Source organism: Medicago sativa, chromosome 3, assembly GCF_051527215.1.
Source record: "Medicago sativa cultivar Bolivia chromosome 3, Bolivia_mono, whole genome shotgun sequence".
Lineage (NCBI taxonomy): Eukaryota > Viridiplantae > Streptophyta > Magnoliopsida > Fabales > Fabaceae > Medicago > Medicago sativa.
Genome location: NC_140751.1, coordinates 27020567 through 27038040, shown reverse-complemented (window position 1 = coordinate 27038040; position 17474 = coordinate 27020567). Strand labels below are relative to the sequence as shown.

Sequence of the window (17474 nt, the reverse complement as noted above, 5' to 3'; positions counted from 1 at the left end):
CTGTCATCTTTAGCTCCTTTAGAACTCGATGAATCCAAAGACCCTCACAAATTCCTTGGGCCATTGATCTAAACTCAGCCTCTGCACTGCTTCTTGCAACTACACCTTGCTTCTTACTTCTCCAAGTTACCAAGTTTCCCCACACATAGGTACAATAACCTGAAGTCGACTTTCTATCTGTAATGGATCCTGCCCAATCAGCATCAGTAAAAATAGCCACATTTCTATCATTGGTTTTGCCAAAGAATAGGCCTTTTCCGGGGGAAGCCTTCAAATATCTCAGAATTCTGTAGACGGCATTAAGGTGTTCTTCATAAGGGGCATGCATAAATTGACTGACAACACTAACGGGGAAAGCAATGTCAGGTCTTGTATGTGCCAAGTAAATCAATTTCCCAACTAACCTTTGGTATCTTCCTTTGTCGACAGGTATGTCCCCTTTTTCCCAAAGTTTCAAATTTGGATCCATGGGAGTATCAGCAGGTCTACATCCACTCATACCTGTTTCTTGTAAGAGATCAAGAACATACTTCCGTTGCGACACCGATATTCCTTTCTTTGATCTAGCTATTTCCATGCCAAGAAAATACTTTAGAGATCCCAAGTCTTTGATTTCAAACTCTGTTGCGAGGTTTCTCTTTAGTCTCTCCATTTCTGTCACATCATCTCCGGTAAGAACTATATCATCAACATAAACAATTAGAATAGTAATTTTCCCACCAGGAGTGTACTTTACGAATAAAGTGTGATCTGATTCCCCTTGAGTGTATCCTTGTTTCTTTACTGATTGAGTAAACTTTTCAAACCAAGCTCTTGGAGACTGCTTTAAACCATAAAGAGATTTTTTCAATTTGCACACCTTTGACCCAAATTTTTCTTCAAAGCCTGGAGGACCATCCATGTACACTTCTTCTTCTAGATCACCATTAAGAAATGCATTTTTTACATCTAATTGATGTAGAGGCCAATCCAAATTCGCAGCAAGAGATAAGAGGATCCTAATGGTGTTCAACTTTGCAACAGGAGCAAAAGTTTCTGAGTAGTCCATGCCATATGTCTGAGTAAACCCTTTAGCAACCAACCTTGCCTTATATCTTTCTACTGAACCGTCAGAGTTGTATTTTACGGTAAACACCCACTTACAACCCACAGTTTTCTTTCCAATCGGTAAAGTCATAACATTCCAAGTGTTATTCTTTTCAAGAGCTCTCATCTCCTCAAACACAGCTTCCTTCCACTTTGGAACATTTAGAGCTTCCTGTACATTCTTTGGAATTTCTATACAAGACAAATGAGAGGTAAATGCAGAAAAAGAGGAGGATAAATTTGAATATGATACGAACCTAGACATGGGGTGCTTGGTGCAAGCTCTAACTGGTTTCCTATGAGCTATTGGAACATCAAGAATAGGATCAAGAAAATCAGGAGAAATTTTACCTTTACCTTTGTTTGTTTTTGTAGGTTGATTCTCCCTCGGTTCAGATTCATGACTGTGCTGAGGAATCAAGTCTTCTACTACCTTATCATGATTCTTTCTTTCATAAATTACTCCTTTCCAAGTTCCCTCAACTTCTCCAAACTTTCTTTCTGTTACATTATAAGGATGTTCATGTGGTGACATTTGAATCAATTCTTGATTATCTTTAGGTTCCAAAGAGTCATTATTAGAATTTTGGTTTGTTGCCCCTGATTCTATGACATCCTCACTCATGAAAGGAGTAGGTTCACTTACATTATCTGGGGCATTTTCTTTAGGTACAAATGGCCTAGAACTATGCGACATAAACATATTTTCAGAAAGAATTAAATCCTCAAAAAAATAAGATGAATCTTCATTTGATTTCCCCCCTTGAAGATGATTGCTCTCAAAAAAAGGTTTATTTTCAAAAAAAGTAACATCCATAGTTACCAACAACCGTTTAGAATTGGGATCAAAACATTTATATCCCTTTTGAGTTGGAGAATATCCGACAAAAACACATTTAATAGCACGAGGTTCAAGTTTGCCTATTTGTTTGTGTTCATGGACAAATGCAGTGCATCCGAATATTTTTAGAGGCAAATTGTCTGAAATAGGGGCGGTTGGAAAGAATTTTAAAAAGGTTTCGAGTGGAGTCTTAAGGTTTAAAACACGAGATGGCATACGATTTATTAAATGTGCAGCAGTTAAAACAGCCTCACCCCATAAGTATTTTGGAACTTTAGTGGAAAAAAGTAAGGCTCTAGCCACTTCAAGAAGGTGCCTATTTTTCCTCTCTGCGATTCCATTTTGTTGGGGTGAGTTAACACATGTACTTTGATGAACTATCCCATTTTCCATAAAAAAGTTCCCTAAAACTGTGTTAAAATATTCAGTTCCATTGTCAGTTCTGAAAACTTGTATAGTGGAATTAAACTGGGTCTGCACTAATTTAATAAAATTCTTGACAATTTGTCCTACCTCTGATTTTTCTTTTAATAAATATACCCAACAAAGTCTAGTATGATCATCAGTAAAGGTGATAAACCATCTTTTGTTGGATAAAGAATTAATCTTATTAGGCCCCCAAACATCACTATGAATAATAGAAAAAGGTTTTGAAGGTTTATATGTTTGGGCAGGAAAAGAACTTCTGTGATGTTTGGCAATTTCACAAATTTCACATTGAAAAGAAGAAAAATCCTTACCAACAAACAAGTTTGGAAATACAGTTTTTAAATATTTGAAACTTGGGTGACCCAATCTTAAATGCCACAACATAACATCATCCTTATTATTTGAAACAAAAAAGGATTCAGAGAAAGAACTTATTTGTCCAAGTTGATGTCCAGTTTCAAGTTCATCTTCAAGGTAGTAGAGTCCTCCATTCTGCTTAGCACTGCCAATCGTCTTCCCCGAGATTGAATCCTGAAACAAACAACGAGTATCAAAAAAATGAGTTTGACACTTTTTATCCCGGATTAATTTACTGACAGACAATAGGCTATACGACAATTTTGGGACATGTAAAACATCTTGAAGAGTTAATAACGGAGAAATAATGACAGAACCTTTTCCTGCCACGGCTGAAAGAGAACCATCGGCAATCTTAATTTTTAAATTACCTGCACAAGGACTATATGATGAAAACATACTGGACTCTCCTGTCATATGATCGGTAGCACCTGAATCAACAATCCAACTACGACTTGGTTTGACACTAAGAAGGGCTGACTCTAAAAAATTACCTTTTTGGGCAATGGAACCGAGAGAAAACATACGGGAAGTAGTTTGAGACTCAAGAAGATTGTACAGTTGTTCATTGGTGGACGGATGTGAGTTTGAGGAAGACTGCTGCCCTTGATCAGAAGTGGCTTGGAATGCACGACCTTTGGTTGACGAGTTGAAAATTGTCTTACCCATCATTACCCTTTGCCGCGCCTTCTCTCTTCGGGTCTTTGATTTATTCATCCCCTTAATTTTCACTGTTTGATCCGACTCAAACACTGCAAACTACAATTTTGAGTTTTTTTCTTCTCAATGAATAGTGACGCGTGAACAGTAACCACATATGAACAGTTCCGTTGAGATGAATAGTTACCGAGTGAACAGTGCCACGGTGAACAGTACTTGCTGGATATGAAAACCCAGAAAAGAAAAAAAAAATATTAATGATGGCGGCTAGGGTTTATGCGGAAGCAAAGCCCCAAAAATTCGGGGGCTCTGATGCCATGTAGAAATTACTCTATAACGTTAGAGTTATATTATTTCAATGAAAACATGCTCCTTTTATAGGAGAGAATACAACTAATCAACTCCTTAATCTAAGGAGTGATATAAGGAAAAATAAACAACTATTAAAATAGAATAATAATAAAAGGAAATATTATATATTTCAACAATTAGTTATGGTATAATTTTTAGGATTAGTTTAGTTTTTGATGAATTATTGTAGAATCGTTACAATTAATTTAGGTTTTGATCGCCAATTTGTTTATGTAGATATGTCTCAGAATCAGGGAAACGTTGAGTTGAACAAAAAGGAGGGTGATGACAAGAAGAAAGAAGAATCACCTATGACATGACACAGAATCACATGTGATGTGTAACACCCCGTTCTCCCAACAACGTAATATTAATTAATTTAATCAGAGTAGACCAACAAACGGAGTGTCACACTGCTAATCAAAATTTCATAATAGAAAATTGTCTATTTATTTAAAAACCGACATTTAAATTATCTTACAAACTGCAGCGGAATAATTCTTTAAAATATAAATTCAACCAAATTCAACATCAATAAAAGTCTTGGCATAAGGCCACAACATAATTCAACTTTATTCTAATAGCAAGTCTTTTCCAAAATATGTGATACATAAAAGAAATGAGAAGACACTCGCGACGATCCCCATCCTAATATGTATCAGAGCCCTAGACACTTGAGCCAATCAACCTACAAGCCATCATTACCTGCACATTACCCACGGTCGAGGCAACATATACGCAGAAGGGGTGAGAAACTTATCCAATAATGATAATATATAATTCATCAAATTAATGAAAATAACAATATATCACAACATGCATCATTAATAATGTATATAAAGAATACATATAACAACAACATAATCATTTTCAGCAACAAGGTACAACAACAACAACAACAACATTATCCACAACGACACCGATAACTCGACAATTCAACAACGACAACAACTCGACAATTCGACAACGACAACAACTCGACACTTCGACAACGACAACAACTCGACAATGCTACAACGACAACAACTCGACAATGCTACACGACCACAACAACTAATGCATCATGCAGGTGGTACCAATCTACGCGCGTTGAATGCTAAGCATTCCAGGGCATAAGCCCCCAACAATTTGGATGGTTAAAGCATCCCAGGGCATAAGCCCCCAACAGGTGAATGATAAACATTCCAGGGCATAAGCCCCCAACGGGTTGAATGATGAACATTCCAGGGCATAAGCCCCCAACAATTGTGAGTATGCAAATGGACTCAACTTGTGTATATCAACATACAACTTCAACATCGAGTGCAACAACAACATATGTGCCTAAAACAATTATGACACACTCCCCAACTTCGACATCAGATGATACAACGACATCAACAACGGAAATCAACAACATAACATATATATAAATCAATTACATTCATCTCAAAGTCTAAAACATCCCCCAAAAGCAATTAAGTTTTGATCAATAGAACATAAGTCAAATATCCATAAACACCTCAACTAAATCCCTAACACTTAAGTTTGAAGTTGGGAAACCAACCATAAGTTTTTGGACTAACTAGAGATTAATTATGCTAAGTTTTCTTAAAATTTTCTGAAGACCCACTTGGACTATTTTCATCATAACTCTAAATCTACAAATAATTTTCTAGTCACTCCAAAGCCATTAGAAAGCTAACTCAATTATCAACAACTTTTATGTTTACACCTAAAGCTAATTCAAAATAGAAACGGGTGAAAAAGACACAAGAACGCGAAACAGAAAATGCTGTCACTGGACAATTTCGCTAATAGCGAAAATTGAGCTAATAGCGTACCTGTTCCAGAGGGTTTCGCTAATAGCAAATTTCTGGCGAGTTTTTCATCTACTGTTACGATTTTAACACCATTTTCACCCCAAAAACCCATTTTCTGATCCCCTAATCACCCAAAATGAATTAGAACAATGTTTACAGGTTCTATATACAACATAGTAACTAAAACAACATAGAAACATGCATCAAACAACACCATTCATCATTTTTTTCTTCAATTAACATAAAACTTCTAACCCTAAAACCAAGAACAACAATTCATCAAATTTCAGAATTTTATACCATGATTATTGAAAGGAATCCCACCCTTACCTTAATTCAGCAACACCAAACGTCAAGCTACCGCAATCGATTCCTTCCTAGCTCTCTCTTGGCCTCTTCTAGGTTTTCTCCCCAAAACCAGTTTTCTTCTAATGTTTTTACGTGAAAATGTTTCTCTCCCTTTTTCTTTCTTTTACTTCAAAAATATCTCTCTTTTCTTTTCTCACCCAACTCCCTTAATTTCTATTAATTTCCACTTAATTCCCCTTAACCAAAAATAAATACTATTTCTATAATATTTCTATTTCTCATATTATTTCTATCCAATAATAACAACATTCATTTAAATAATACACAACCCCAATATTCATATAATAAAATTGCATCATAACATATTTCATATAAAAATCATATAAAACATATATTTCACATAAAATCATTTATATAGCAATTAAAGTCATATATAAAATATTCACACATCTACTAAAATATTAGAATAAAAATGGGGCGTTACAACTCTCCCCAACTTATAGAATTTCGTCCTCGAAATATTACCTCAAGTAAACAACTCAGGATAAGACTCCTGCATCTTACTCTCCAACTCCCAAGTAAGACTTTCACCAGCTGCTCCTCCCCAAACAACTCTCACTAGAGGTATCTCCTTGCCTCTCAACGTCTTCACCTTACGATCATCGATCCTCAAAGGTAAAGTTTCTACCGTAAGGTTGTCTCTAACTTGCACATCATCTCTAGGAATGACATGTGAAGGATCCGCTACATACTTCCGAAGTTGTGACACATGAAACACATCATGCAAGTTCGAAAGATGTGGTGGCAAACCAACTCTATAAGCCACCGTGCCAATTCTCTCAGATATCTGATAAGGACCAATAAACTTTGGAGTCAGCTTCTTGGACTTCAATGCACGACCCACACCAGTCATAGGAGTGACTCTCAAGAACACATGGTCACCCTCTTGAAACTCAAGGTCCTTCCTACGCTTGTCATGATAACTCTTCTGTCGACTCTGCGACGCTTTCATATGCTCTCTTATCATCTTGACCTTCTCCGTAGTCTGCTGAACTATTTCAGGCCCTAACACAACACTTTCACCCGACTCAAACCAACATAAAGGAGTTCTACACCTTCGACCATATAAAGCTTCGAAAGGTGCCATACCAATACTCGAATGGTAACTATTGTTGTACGTGAACTCTATCAATGTTAGGTGACTGTCCCAAGCTCCACCTTGCTCAAGTACACACACCCTCAACAAGTCTTCTAATGATTGAATCGTTCTTTCTGACTGACCATCTGTTTGCGGATGATACGCTGAACTCAACTTCAACTGAGAGCCCAAAGCTTCTTGCAAGCTCTTCCAAAATCTCGAAGTGAACCTCGGATCTCTATCCGACACAATACTCGATGGAACACCATGCAACTTCACAATATTATGAATATAGATCTCCGCCAACTGAGCTACTGAATAGGTGATATTAATCGGAATAAAGTGTGCCGACTTCGTCAATCTATCGACAATAACCCAAATGGCATCATGCCCTCTTTGAGTGTTTGGTAAACCCGTCACAAAGTCCATGGAGATGCTATCCCATTTCCATTCCGGCACATCTAATGGTGTCAACAAACCAGCAGGCTTCTGATGTTCAACTTTCGATTTCTGACAAGTCAAACATGCATAAACAAATTGTGCGACATCACGCTTCAATCCAGACCACCAAAACAGTTTCTTCAAGTCATGATACATCTTTGTAGCTCCCGGATGGATACTCAAGCTACTTCTGTGACTCTCTTCTAAAATCAACTTTTTCAATTCATCATTATCAGGGATACAAATCCTGCCTCGGAATCTCAACACTCCTTGATCATCAACCTGAAAATCACCATCTGCATTCTGATTACTAGCAGCCATCAAGTCTACAAATTTCAAATCAACTTCCTGGGCTTCTTTGATACTCTTCAAGAAATCATTATTAATTTTCAACATACCCAACTGCACACTCTGAGGTGCCAATTCACAAACAAGACTCAAGTCTCTAAACTGTTCCAGTAATTCAAATTCTTTCACCATCATTGCCGACATGTGCAACGTTTTCCTACTCAAGGCATCTGCAACTACATTGGCTTTACCCGGATGATAATTCAAACCAAAATCATAATCCTTCAACAACTCTAGCCACCTTTTCTGCCTCATATTCAACTCTTTTTGATCAAATAAATATTTCAGACTCTTATGATCACTAAACACTTCAAATCTGGAACCGTACAAATAGTGCCTCCATATTTTCAACACAAAAACCACAGCAGCCAACTCTAAATCATGTGTAGGATAATTCTTCTCATGTATTCTCAATTGTCTCGAAGCATAAGCTACTACCTTGCCATCTTGCATAAGCACACCACCTAAGCCCAACTTGGACGCATCACAATATACAACAAAAGGTTTATCTGGCTCTGGTAAAATCAAAATTGGAGCCGTCGTCAATCTTCGCTTCAACTCATTGAAATTATTCTCACACTGAGCATCCCACACAAAAGCTTTACCTTTACAGGTCAACTGAGTCAATGGAAGTGCCAACTTCGAAAATCCTTCGATAAATCTTCTGTAATAACCAGCCAAACCAAGGAAACTTCTGATCTTCGTAACTGACTTAGGAGTCTCCCATTGCGATACCGCTTCTACTTTCGACGGGTCAACTGCAATACCACTACCAGAAATAATATGGCCAAGAAAACTTACTTCACTTAACTAGAACTCGCACTTTGACAGTTTTGCATACAATTTCTTTTCTTTCAGCACCTGTAAAACAATCTTCAAATGTTCTGCATGCTCTTCTTCAGTCTTAGAATAAATCAAGATATCATCAATAAACACAACAACAAATTTATCCAGAAAAGCATGAAAAATTCTGTTCATATACTCCATGAACACACCAGGCGCATTAGTAACACCGAAAGGCATCACTTTATATTCATAGTGTCCATACCGTGTCCTAAAGGCCGTCTTTTGCATATCTTCATCCTTCACCTTAATCTGATGGTATCCTGACCTCAAATCAATTTTACTAAACACACGAGCACCCACTAATTGATCCATCAAGTCGTCAATTTCGGAAGTGGATACCTGTTCTTTATCGTCACTTTATTCAGCTGACGGTAATCTATGCACAATCTCATGCTACCATCCTTCTTCTTAACTAGCAACACAGGCGCTCCCCAAGGTGAGACACTCGGTCTTATAAATTTCTTATCAAGCAATTCTTCTAACTGCTTCTTCAATTCTGCCAACTCGGAAGCTGACATACGGTAAGGAGCAATCGACACAGGCTTTGTACCCGGCACAAGGTCAATTGAAAATTCGACCTCTCTTTCTGGTGGCACATCCGGAATCTCATCAGGAAAAACTTCTGGAAATTTGTTCACAACCAGCAACCTATCAATCACAACCTGATTCTCCACAGACAAATACGCCAACAAGAAAACATCGGAATTCCATCACGCGTTAACTGCTTAGTAGTCAAGAACTCAGCTCCACTTTCTTCTTCAACCGAAGAAAAATACACCGACTTACTATAACAATTAATATGAACATGGTTGTACTCCAACCAGTTCATACGAAGGGTTACACAACAAACAACAAACAGGACAACTAGGACAATACAAAATTGTCACACAACACTACTAGGCTCGACACAACTCTACTAATTGGCCGGACGGACCGACCTGCTCTGATACCAATTGTAACACCCCGTTCTCCCAACAACGTAATATTAATTAATTTAATCAGAGTAGACCAACAAACGGAGTGTCACACTGCTAATCAAAATTTCATAATAGAAAATTGTCTATTTATTTAAAAACCGACATTTAAATTATCTTACAAACTGCAGCGGAATAATTCTTTAAAATATAAATTCAACCAAATTCAACATCAATAAAAGTCTTGGCATAAGGCCACAACATAATTCAACTTTATTCTAATAGCAAGTCTTTTCCAAAATATGTGATACATAAAAGAAATGAGAAGACACTCGCGACGATCCCCATCCTAATATGTATCAGAGCCCTAGACACTTGAGCCAATCAACCTACAAGCCATCATTACCTGCACATTACCCACGGTCGAGGCAACATATACGCAGAAGGGGTGAGAAACTTATCCAATAATGATAATATATAATTCATCAAATTAATGAAAATAACAATATATCACAACATGCATCATTAATAATGTATATAAAGAATACATATAACAACAACATAATCATTTTCAGCAACAAGGTACAACAACAACAACAACAACAACAACATTATCCACAACGACACCGATAACTCGACAATTCGACAACGACAACAACTCGACAATTCGACAACGACAACAACTCGACACTTCAACAACGACAACAACTCGACAATGCTACAACGACAACAACTCGACAATGCTACACGACCACAACAACTAATGCATCATGCAGGTGGTACCAATCTACGCGCGTTGAATGCTAAGCATTCCAGGGCATAAGCCCCCAACAATTTGGATGGTTAAAGCATCCCAGGGCATAAGCCCCCAACAGGTGAATGATAAACATTCCAGGGCATAAGCCCCCAACGGGTTGAATGATGAACATTCCAGGGCATAAGCCCCCAACAATTGTGAGTATGCAAATGGACTCAACTTGTGTATATCAACATACAACTTCAACATCGACTGCAACAACAACATATGTGCCTAAAACAATTATGATACACTCCCCAACTTCGACATCAGATGATACAACGACATCAACAACGGAAATCAACAACATAACATATATATAAATCAATTACATTCATCTCAAAGTCTAAAACATCCCCCAAAAGCAATTAAGTTTTGATCAATAGAACATAAGTCAAATATCCATAAACACCTCAACTAAATCCCTAACACTTAAGTTTGAAGTTGGGAAACCAACCATAAGTTTTTGGACTAACTAGAGATTAATTATGCTAAGTTTTCTTAAAATTTTCTGAAGACCCACTTGGACTATTTTCATCATAACTCTAAATCTACAAATAATTTTCTAGTCACTCCAAAGCCATTAGAAAGCTAACTCAATTATCTACAACTTTTATGTTTACACCTAAAGCTAATTCAAAATAGAAACGGGTGAAAAAGACACAAGAACGCGAAACAGAAAATGCTGTCACTGGACAATTTCGCTAATAGCGAAAATTGAGCTAATAGCGTACCTGTTCCAGAGGGTTTCGCTAATAGCGAATTTCTGGCGAGTTTTTCATCTACTGTTACGATTTTAACACCATTTCCACCCCAAAAACCCATTTTCTGATCCCCTAATCACCCAAAATGAATTAGAACAATGTTTACAGGTTCTATATACAACATAGTAACTAAAACAACATAGAAACATGCATCAAACAACACCATTCATCATTTTTTTCTTCAATTAACATAAAACTTCTAACCCTAAAACCAAGAACAACAATTCATCAAATTTCAGAATTTTATACCATGATTATTGAAAGGAATCCCACCCTTACCTTAATTCAGCAACACCAAACGTCAAGCTACCGCAATCGATTCCTTCCTAGCTCTCTCTTGGCCTCTTCTAGGTTTTCTCCCCAAAACCAGTTTTCTTCTAATGTTTTTACGTGAAAATGTTTCTCTCCCTTTTTCTTTCTTTTACTTCAAAAATATCTCTCTTTTCTTTTCTCACCCAACTCCCTTAATTTCTATTAATTTCCACTTAATTCCCCTTAACCAAAAATAAATACTATTTCTATAATATTTCTATTTCTCATATTATTTCTATCCAATAATAACAACATTCATTTAAATAATACACAACCCCAATATTCATATAATAAAATTGCATCATAACATATTTCATATAAAAATCATATAAAACATATATTTCACATAAAATCATTTATATAGCAATTAAAGTCATATATAAAATATTCACACATCTACTAAAATATTAGAATAAAAATGGGGCGTTACATGATGGTTCCGTAAAAAAGAAGGATTCGAAGGTGCTGGTGTACAATCAGTTGAGGTTGAGGAGCGGGAGGACATGCTATTTTGGTCCTCAACCAAAAGCAGGTGCCCCAGGGACTGTAGCGGGCAACCCGATTGACTTGTGTGACGAGGAAGATGAATGAATGTAATGGCTTCTAATGCCTAATTGTTTTGGATCTTTTATTATGTTTTTTTTATATGTCGTGCGCATTTAGCTTGACATTATGGTACTTTGAATAAAATTGTGTTTTGAATAATTTTGAATAAAAATCGCGTTTTGAATAACTTCGATTAAAAATTGCGTACTCGAATAAAGACTGATTAAATATAACGTGAATTCGAATAAAAATTACGTAATGAACAAATAAATTTGAAAAGTGAATAAATCAATTATTGTTCCATTCAAAACAACATGTATTATGCATAATCAACTATATATGTTATCACATCAAATTCCCTCGTATAAGACGGGTCATCACATAAAGAATGAGGTCCATTCCGTGACATTCATCTTATACGAAGGAATTCGATATCATAACTTATATAGCTGATTCTCAATAATACATGTTCCTAACTTATATAGACGAGTCATTACATTTCATTACATTACATTACATTACATTCGGGAATGTTCCTTCCAACTACAACAATTGTCTTACCTCTGAATGGGGTAAATTCAAACTTGCTAAACAGCAGGACTCCAAGTGTCAAAAGAATGAGGTCCATTCCTTGACACTTCAATACCTTCATCTAAACCAGTCTAACAAGAATTTAATCTTTTGAAAGGAACAATGGGAATGTCGGGTGAATGTTTGAGTCCTGCCGTTTACCAAGTTTGAATTACCCCATTCAAAGGAAGAAAATTGATGTAGTTGGAAGGTGCATTCCCTACCTAATCACGATCCCTAATCACGATCCCTACCCAATCACGATCTTCTGGCGGAATCAGACTGTTGATAATATCTTCAGTTGATCTCAGCAACGTTATCCGCATATCGATCAAATGGAACATGTTGTGCTCCCAAAACATGCTCGTCACGTTTTCGTCATTCGTTAATTCCACCCAACTGAATGATACTCTCCCCTCGTCAAGCTTTGGACGTTTATACCGAACGTATTCCACCCTCTTTGTGTCTCCGGGGTTGACTCCTCGGTTGAATTCATTTAGTTCATCCTTGAGACCTCTTAACGTTACACCAAGGCACCGAACCTTCAACCTCTGAGGTTCTCCGCCGTTGAATTGTGCATGAATGTCGATCCACCCGACCATTGTTTCAAATCTACACAATTAGAAATTAAAAATAATCAATGAAAAACTCATTCAAACACTTGTAGTGAAAATTTTACATAAACCCTAAAATCCTAAATAAACCCTAAAAATTTATAAATTTCGAAAAAAAATATAAATTTAAGCAATATAACTCCATTATAAAAAGTATTCATAATATTTGTTAATTAATAGCATTTCAGATTTACAACATAACTATATTTAAAAAAAATCAAACCCTAGAAAATTTATAAAATTCGAAAAAAATATAAATTTAGGCAATATAACTCCATTATAAAAAGTATTCATAATATTTGTTAATAGCATTTCAGATCTACAACATAACTATATTAAAAAAATAATTCAAAATTTAAAAATTAAACTAAAACTAAAATTATAAACATATATACTAACTAAAATTTATCAAAATAGCTTAAGTGATAACTTACTTGTGATTTAGTGGAAATTTTTTTGGATACCAACGCACAGTTGGTTCTCAAATTCCTCTTACGCAAGCAATGAAACTGAAAAATCACAATTCCTAATACCCATTTCTCAAAATCAAACAGTAGTAAACCCTAAACAATAACCAAAATCCATATACCAAATTTTCAAACTAGTTCAAGAAACTAATTCCAATTCATAAACAATAAATAAATAAATCAACAACAACAATGGTTTTAACTTTTCAGCTTTGAAAGACTGACACTTTTAATCGAAAACGTGTTTGACAATGTCATTGTTCGACACCTACATTAAATTAGTGGTGTCAAAGTGTGGTCTCGGTATCTTGTTTGTGTCGATGTTTCATAGCCTTTGAGATCTCAGCGGTCATAAAAAAAAAAAAAGCAAAACTAAATTAAAGTGAGAAGCAATGCAACGTAACGTACCGTAGAAATTAAATATGCTCTAGCGCGAAGTTGAGAAGTTAAAATTTGGTTTAAGAGTAAACAAGTCTGTTTGTGAGAGAGAAAATATTGAGAAACGGTGAAGGACATGTTACATAGTTCGTGTGTTTATATACACAACCAAGATATAAAACTATATTATATTTGACTATATAAAGAAGGAGTATCATGATACCATGTTTGGGTGGGGATACAAACAAGAATATTTGGGTGGGTACGACGAAGAGTGATGATTTTGCATATGAAAAGAAAGAGTATCATGATACCATGTTTTCAATTTAAGGGGGGTGTATTGGATTAGGATTTTGAAGGACAATTTTTGCTTAAAAAAGTCTCAAAGATTTTAAAAGATTTTGTAGGATTTTAATGACTTTCATGATTTTAAAAGACAATCAGGATTTTCAATTTGGATTTCAATGGATTTACATCATAAGATTTTAAAGGATTTTATGGATTTACAAGATTTCAAAAGATTTTATGAATTTTAAGGACTCATTGAAAAGAAATGATTACAACACACTCTCTGTCATAATATTTTGAATACATGCTCTTATTTTTTATTTTATTTTTATGAGAGATAGAGAGAGGGGGAAGAGAGGAAGGAGAGAAGGGAGAAAATAGAGGAGTTAGAGGGAGGAGAGAGAGAGAGAGAGAGAGAGAGAGAGAGAGAGAGAGAGAGAGAGAGAGAGAGAGAGAGAGAGAGAAGGGATAAGAGAGAGAGAGACGAAGAGAGAAGGGAGAGAGAGAGAGAGGAGGGAGAAAAGCGATGAGAGAGGGAAGGGAGAAGAGAGAAGGAAGAAGGGATAAGAAATAGATAGTAAAAACTTTTAAAGAAAAACAATCCCAAGAAATCTTATGTCTTCATGAAAGACATTTTTTTGTTAAAATTTCACTAGACAATCTCACAAAATCCATCAAAATCTAATTTATTAAACAATCCTTTGAAATTTGAATGATTTTGAATACCATGAGACTTTTTTTAAGTGATGAAAAGTCTTGATTGAATACCTCAAGACTTTTTTAAAATGACAAAGAATCTTGATTGAATACCACAAGACTTTTTTTAAATTGCAAAGAGTCTTGATTGAATACCACAAGACTTTTTCATAATTAAAAAGTCTTTTAAAATCCCTTAGAATCCTAATCCAATACACCCCCCTAAGTTAATTCAGTGGACCAAAAATATGCACCATTGGATTTAAAAAAAAAGAGATGGTTGAGATTTGGTGTCAACCAATCCGTTGACACCGGGTGTCAACGGATCCTGACTCTATAAAGAATATATACTTTTTGACTAAGATAGAGAGAATAATAATTTTTTTATGTTTTAAAAAAATAAAAAATAAAATACTATATAAAATAATATATTTTATTATATAAAGAATACGTACTATTTTGACTAACGTAAAAAAATAATAAAATAATATATTTTATTATATAAAGAATATTTACAATTTTGACTAAAATTTCTTTAAAAAAAGAATATATCATGTTTTGACTAAGATAAAGAAAATAATGAAATACTATATAAAATAATATTTTACCATATTACTGCTATTTTTATATATTACTAATTATAATCAAAATCAAATTAATTTTAATCAAAATTTCATAAAAATTACTATTCGTAATTTACACCCATTAACACAATAAGAAAGTAGATAGCCGGGCACTTCGTGCCAGTCTAAATGCTAGTAATATATCAAAATAGTAGTATTTTATATAGTATTTCATTATTTTCTTTATCTTTATCAAAATATGATATATTCTTTTTTTGAAAGAAATTTTAGTCAAAATAGTATATATTCTTTATATAATAAAATATCTTATCTTTTTATTTTCTTACGTTAGTCAAAATAGTACATATTCTTTATATAATAGAATATATTATTTTATATAGTATTTTATTATTTTTTTTAAAACAATAAAAAAAATATTTTATTATTTTCTCTATCTTAGTCAAAAAGTATATATTCTTTATATAGTAAAATATAATATAGTTTTATACCTTGGTTGTGTATATAAAGACACGAACTGTGTAACATGTCCTTCACCGTTTCTCAATATTTTCTCTCTCACAGACAGACTTGTTAATTCTTAAACCAAATTTTAACTTCTCAACTTCGCAAAATTAATTGTATTAACGATTTGACTTGCCGCCGCTCCTAGGGTTTGCATCGCCGCTCGCTTGTGAGGGATTCTTCCGTCGTTCGGTGAGATATCTGCTCCCATGAACGTTTTTTGCTTCCTCCGCATAGAGATAAAGGTGCTTCCATTTTCTTTTCATCCTCGGATTATGTTACGGTCTCGTGATCCCTTTCTTTTTCAATTGGCATCATACACATTTCAACACAAGGACAAAAGGTGTTACTATTTCTTTTATCTTCTCCTATGACTCACGATTCCATCAATTGCTATCATATGTATCTAAATTTGTAGAGATAAAAGGTGTTATATCTTCTTTTGCCTTCAAGTTGGATTGAATTGTCTTGTGTCTTCCTTCCAAGTGCCATTATATTTATATTTTAACAGCAGGCTTTAATTATGGGCTTCCTCTACTTCTTGTTTTGAGAATGCCACCGTTGTTATTTGTTGTTTTGAGAATGCCACCGTTGTTATTTGTTGATTGTCTCTAGCGTAGTTCTGTTCTGCACTCTCATTTGCTTTGTTATAGTGAGTTTTTAAAAGGACAGATATATGGATTATTGGGATCACCAAAGTTGCCGAGAAAAATGAGTGTCATAGGATGGAACTGCCGAGGCCTGGGGAACCTGAGCGTAGTTCCAAAATTAAAATACTTGGTTCGCTATTACAAGTCAGACGCCTTATTTCTCAGTGAAACATTGGTCCACTCAAATAAAACAGATGAATTTCGTTACTTGCTTGGCTTTGATAATTGTTTTTCTGTTAGTAGCAATGGTCGAAGTGGTGGATTAGCACTATTTTGGCGTAACTCTTTTGTTTGTACAATGCTTAAATATTCTGCTAATCATATCAATGTTGAGGTTAATGATTTAAATAAAGGAAAGTGGAATTCACAGGTTACTATGGCTTTCCCGAGGGTAGAAGAAGGCGTGCTTCATGGGATTTTTTGAGAAATCTTGCGAATAACACCTCCCTTCCCTGGTGCATATTAGGTGTTTTTAATGATATTCTTGATGCCCGTGAAAAGAGAGGAGGTGCTATACGTCCTAGATGGCTTATTAACGGTTTTAGGCAAGCAGTGTCTGATGCGGGGTTAACAAGTCTATATGAAAGGTTATCCGTACACTTGGTTTAAGAGTTTAGGCACGCCTAGAGCTGTTGAAGTCAAGCTAGATAGAGCTCTTGCTAATGCAAATTGGTTTCATATGTTTCCTAATGTCACGGTCGAGAATTTAGTGGCACCGATTTCCGATCACTATCCACTTCTTATAAAAAAGGAGGAGTCTCACCGTATTTGGGTTCCTAGGCAGAC

The 17474-nt window shown here is 35.3% G+C and overlaps 1 protein-coding gene and 1 long non-coding RNA gene across 2 annotated transcripts; both read right to left on the bottom strand.

Moving 5' to 3' along the window:
- Positions 1-4150: 4150 nt before the first annotated feature.
- Positions 4151-7002, bottom strand: LOC146936805 (uncharacterized). Its single transcript, XM_085751411.1, has 2 exons — positions 5857-7002; positions 4151-4429 (listed from the first exon to the last, which is right to left on the bottom strand). Exon 1 carries the CDS (start codon positions 6980-6982, stop codon positions 6362-6364), a length of 621 nt encoding a protein of 206 aa, XP_085607537.1. The 5' UTR covers positions 6983-7002; the 3' UTR covers positions 4151-4429; positions 5857-6361.
- A 2647-nt stretch (positions 7003-9649) lies between these two features.
- Positions 9650-11815, bottom strand: LOC146936804 (uncharacterized). The gene is made up of 2 exons (XR_015030726.1): positions 11362-11815; positions 9650-9928 (listed from the first exon to the last, which is right to left on the bottom strand). It is a non-coding gene; the product is annotated as an uncharacterized LOC146936804 (long non-coding RNA).
- Between the last annotated feature and the right edge of the window lie 5659 nt (positions 11816-17474).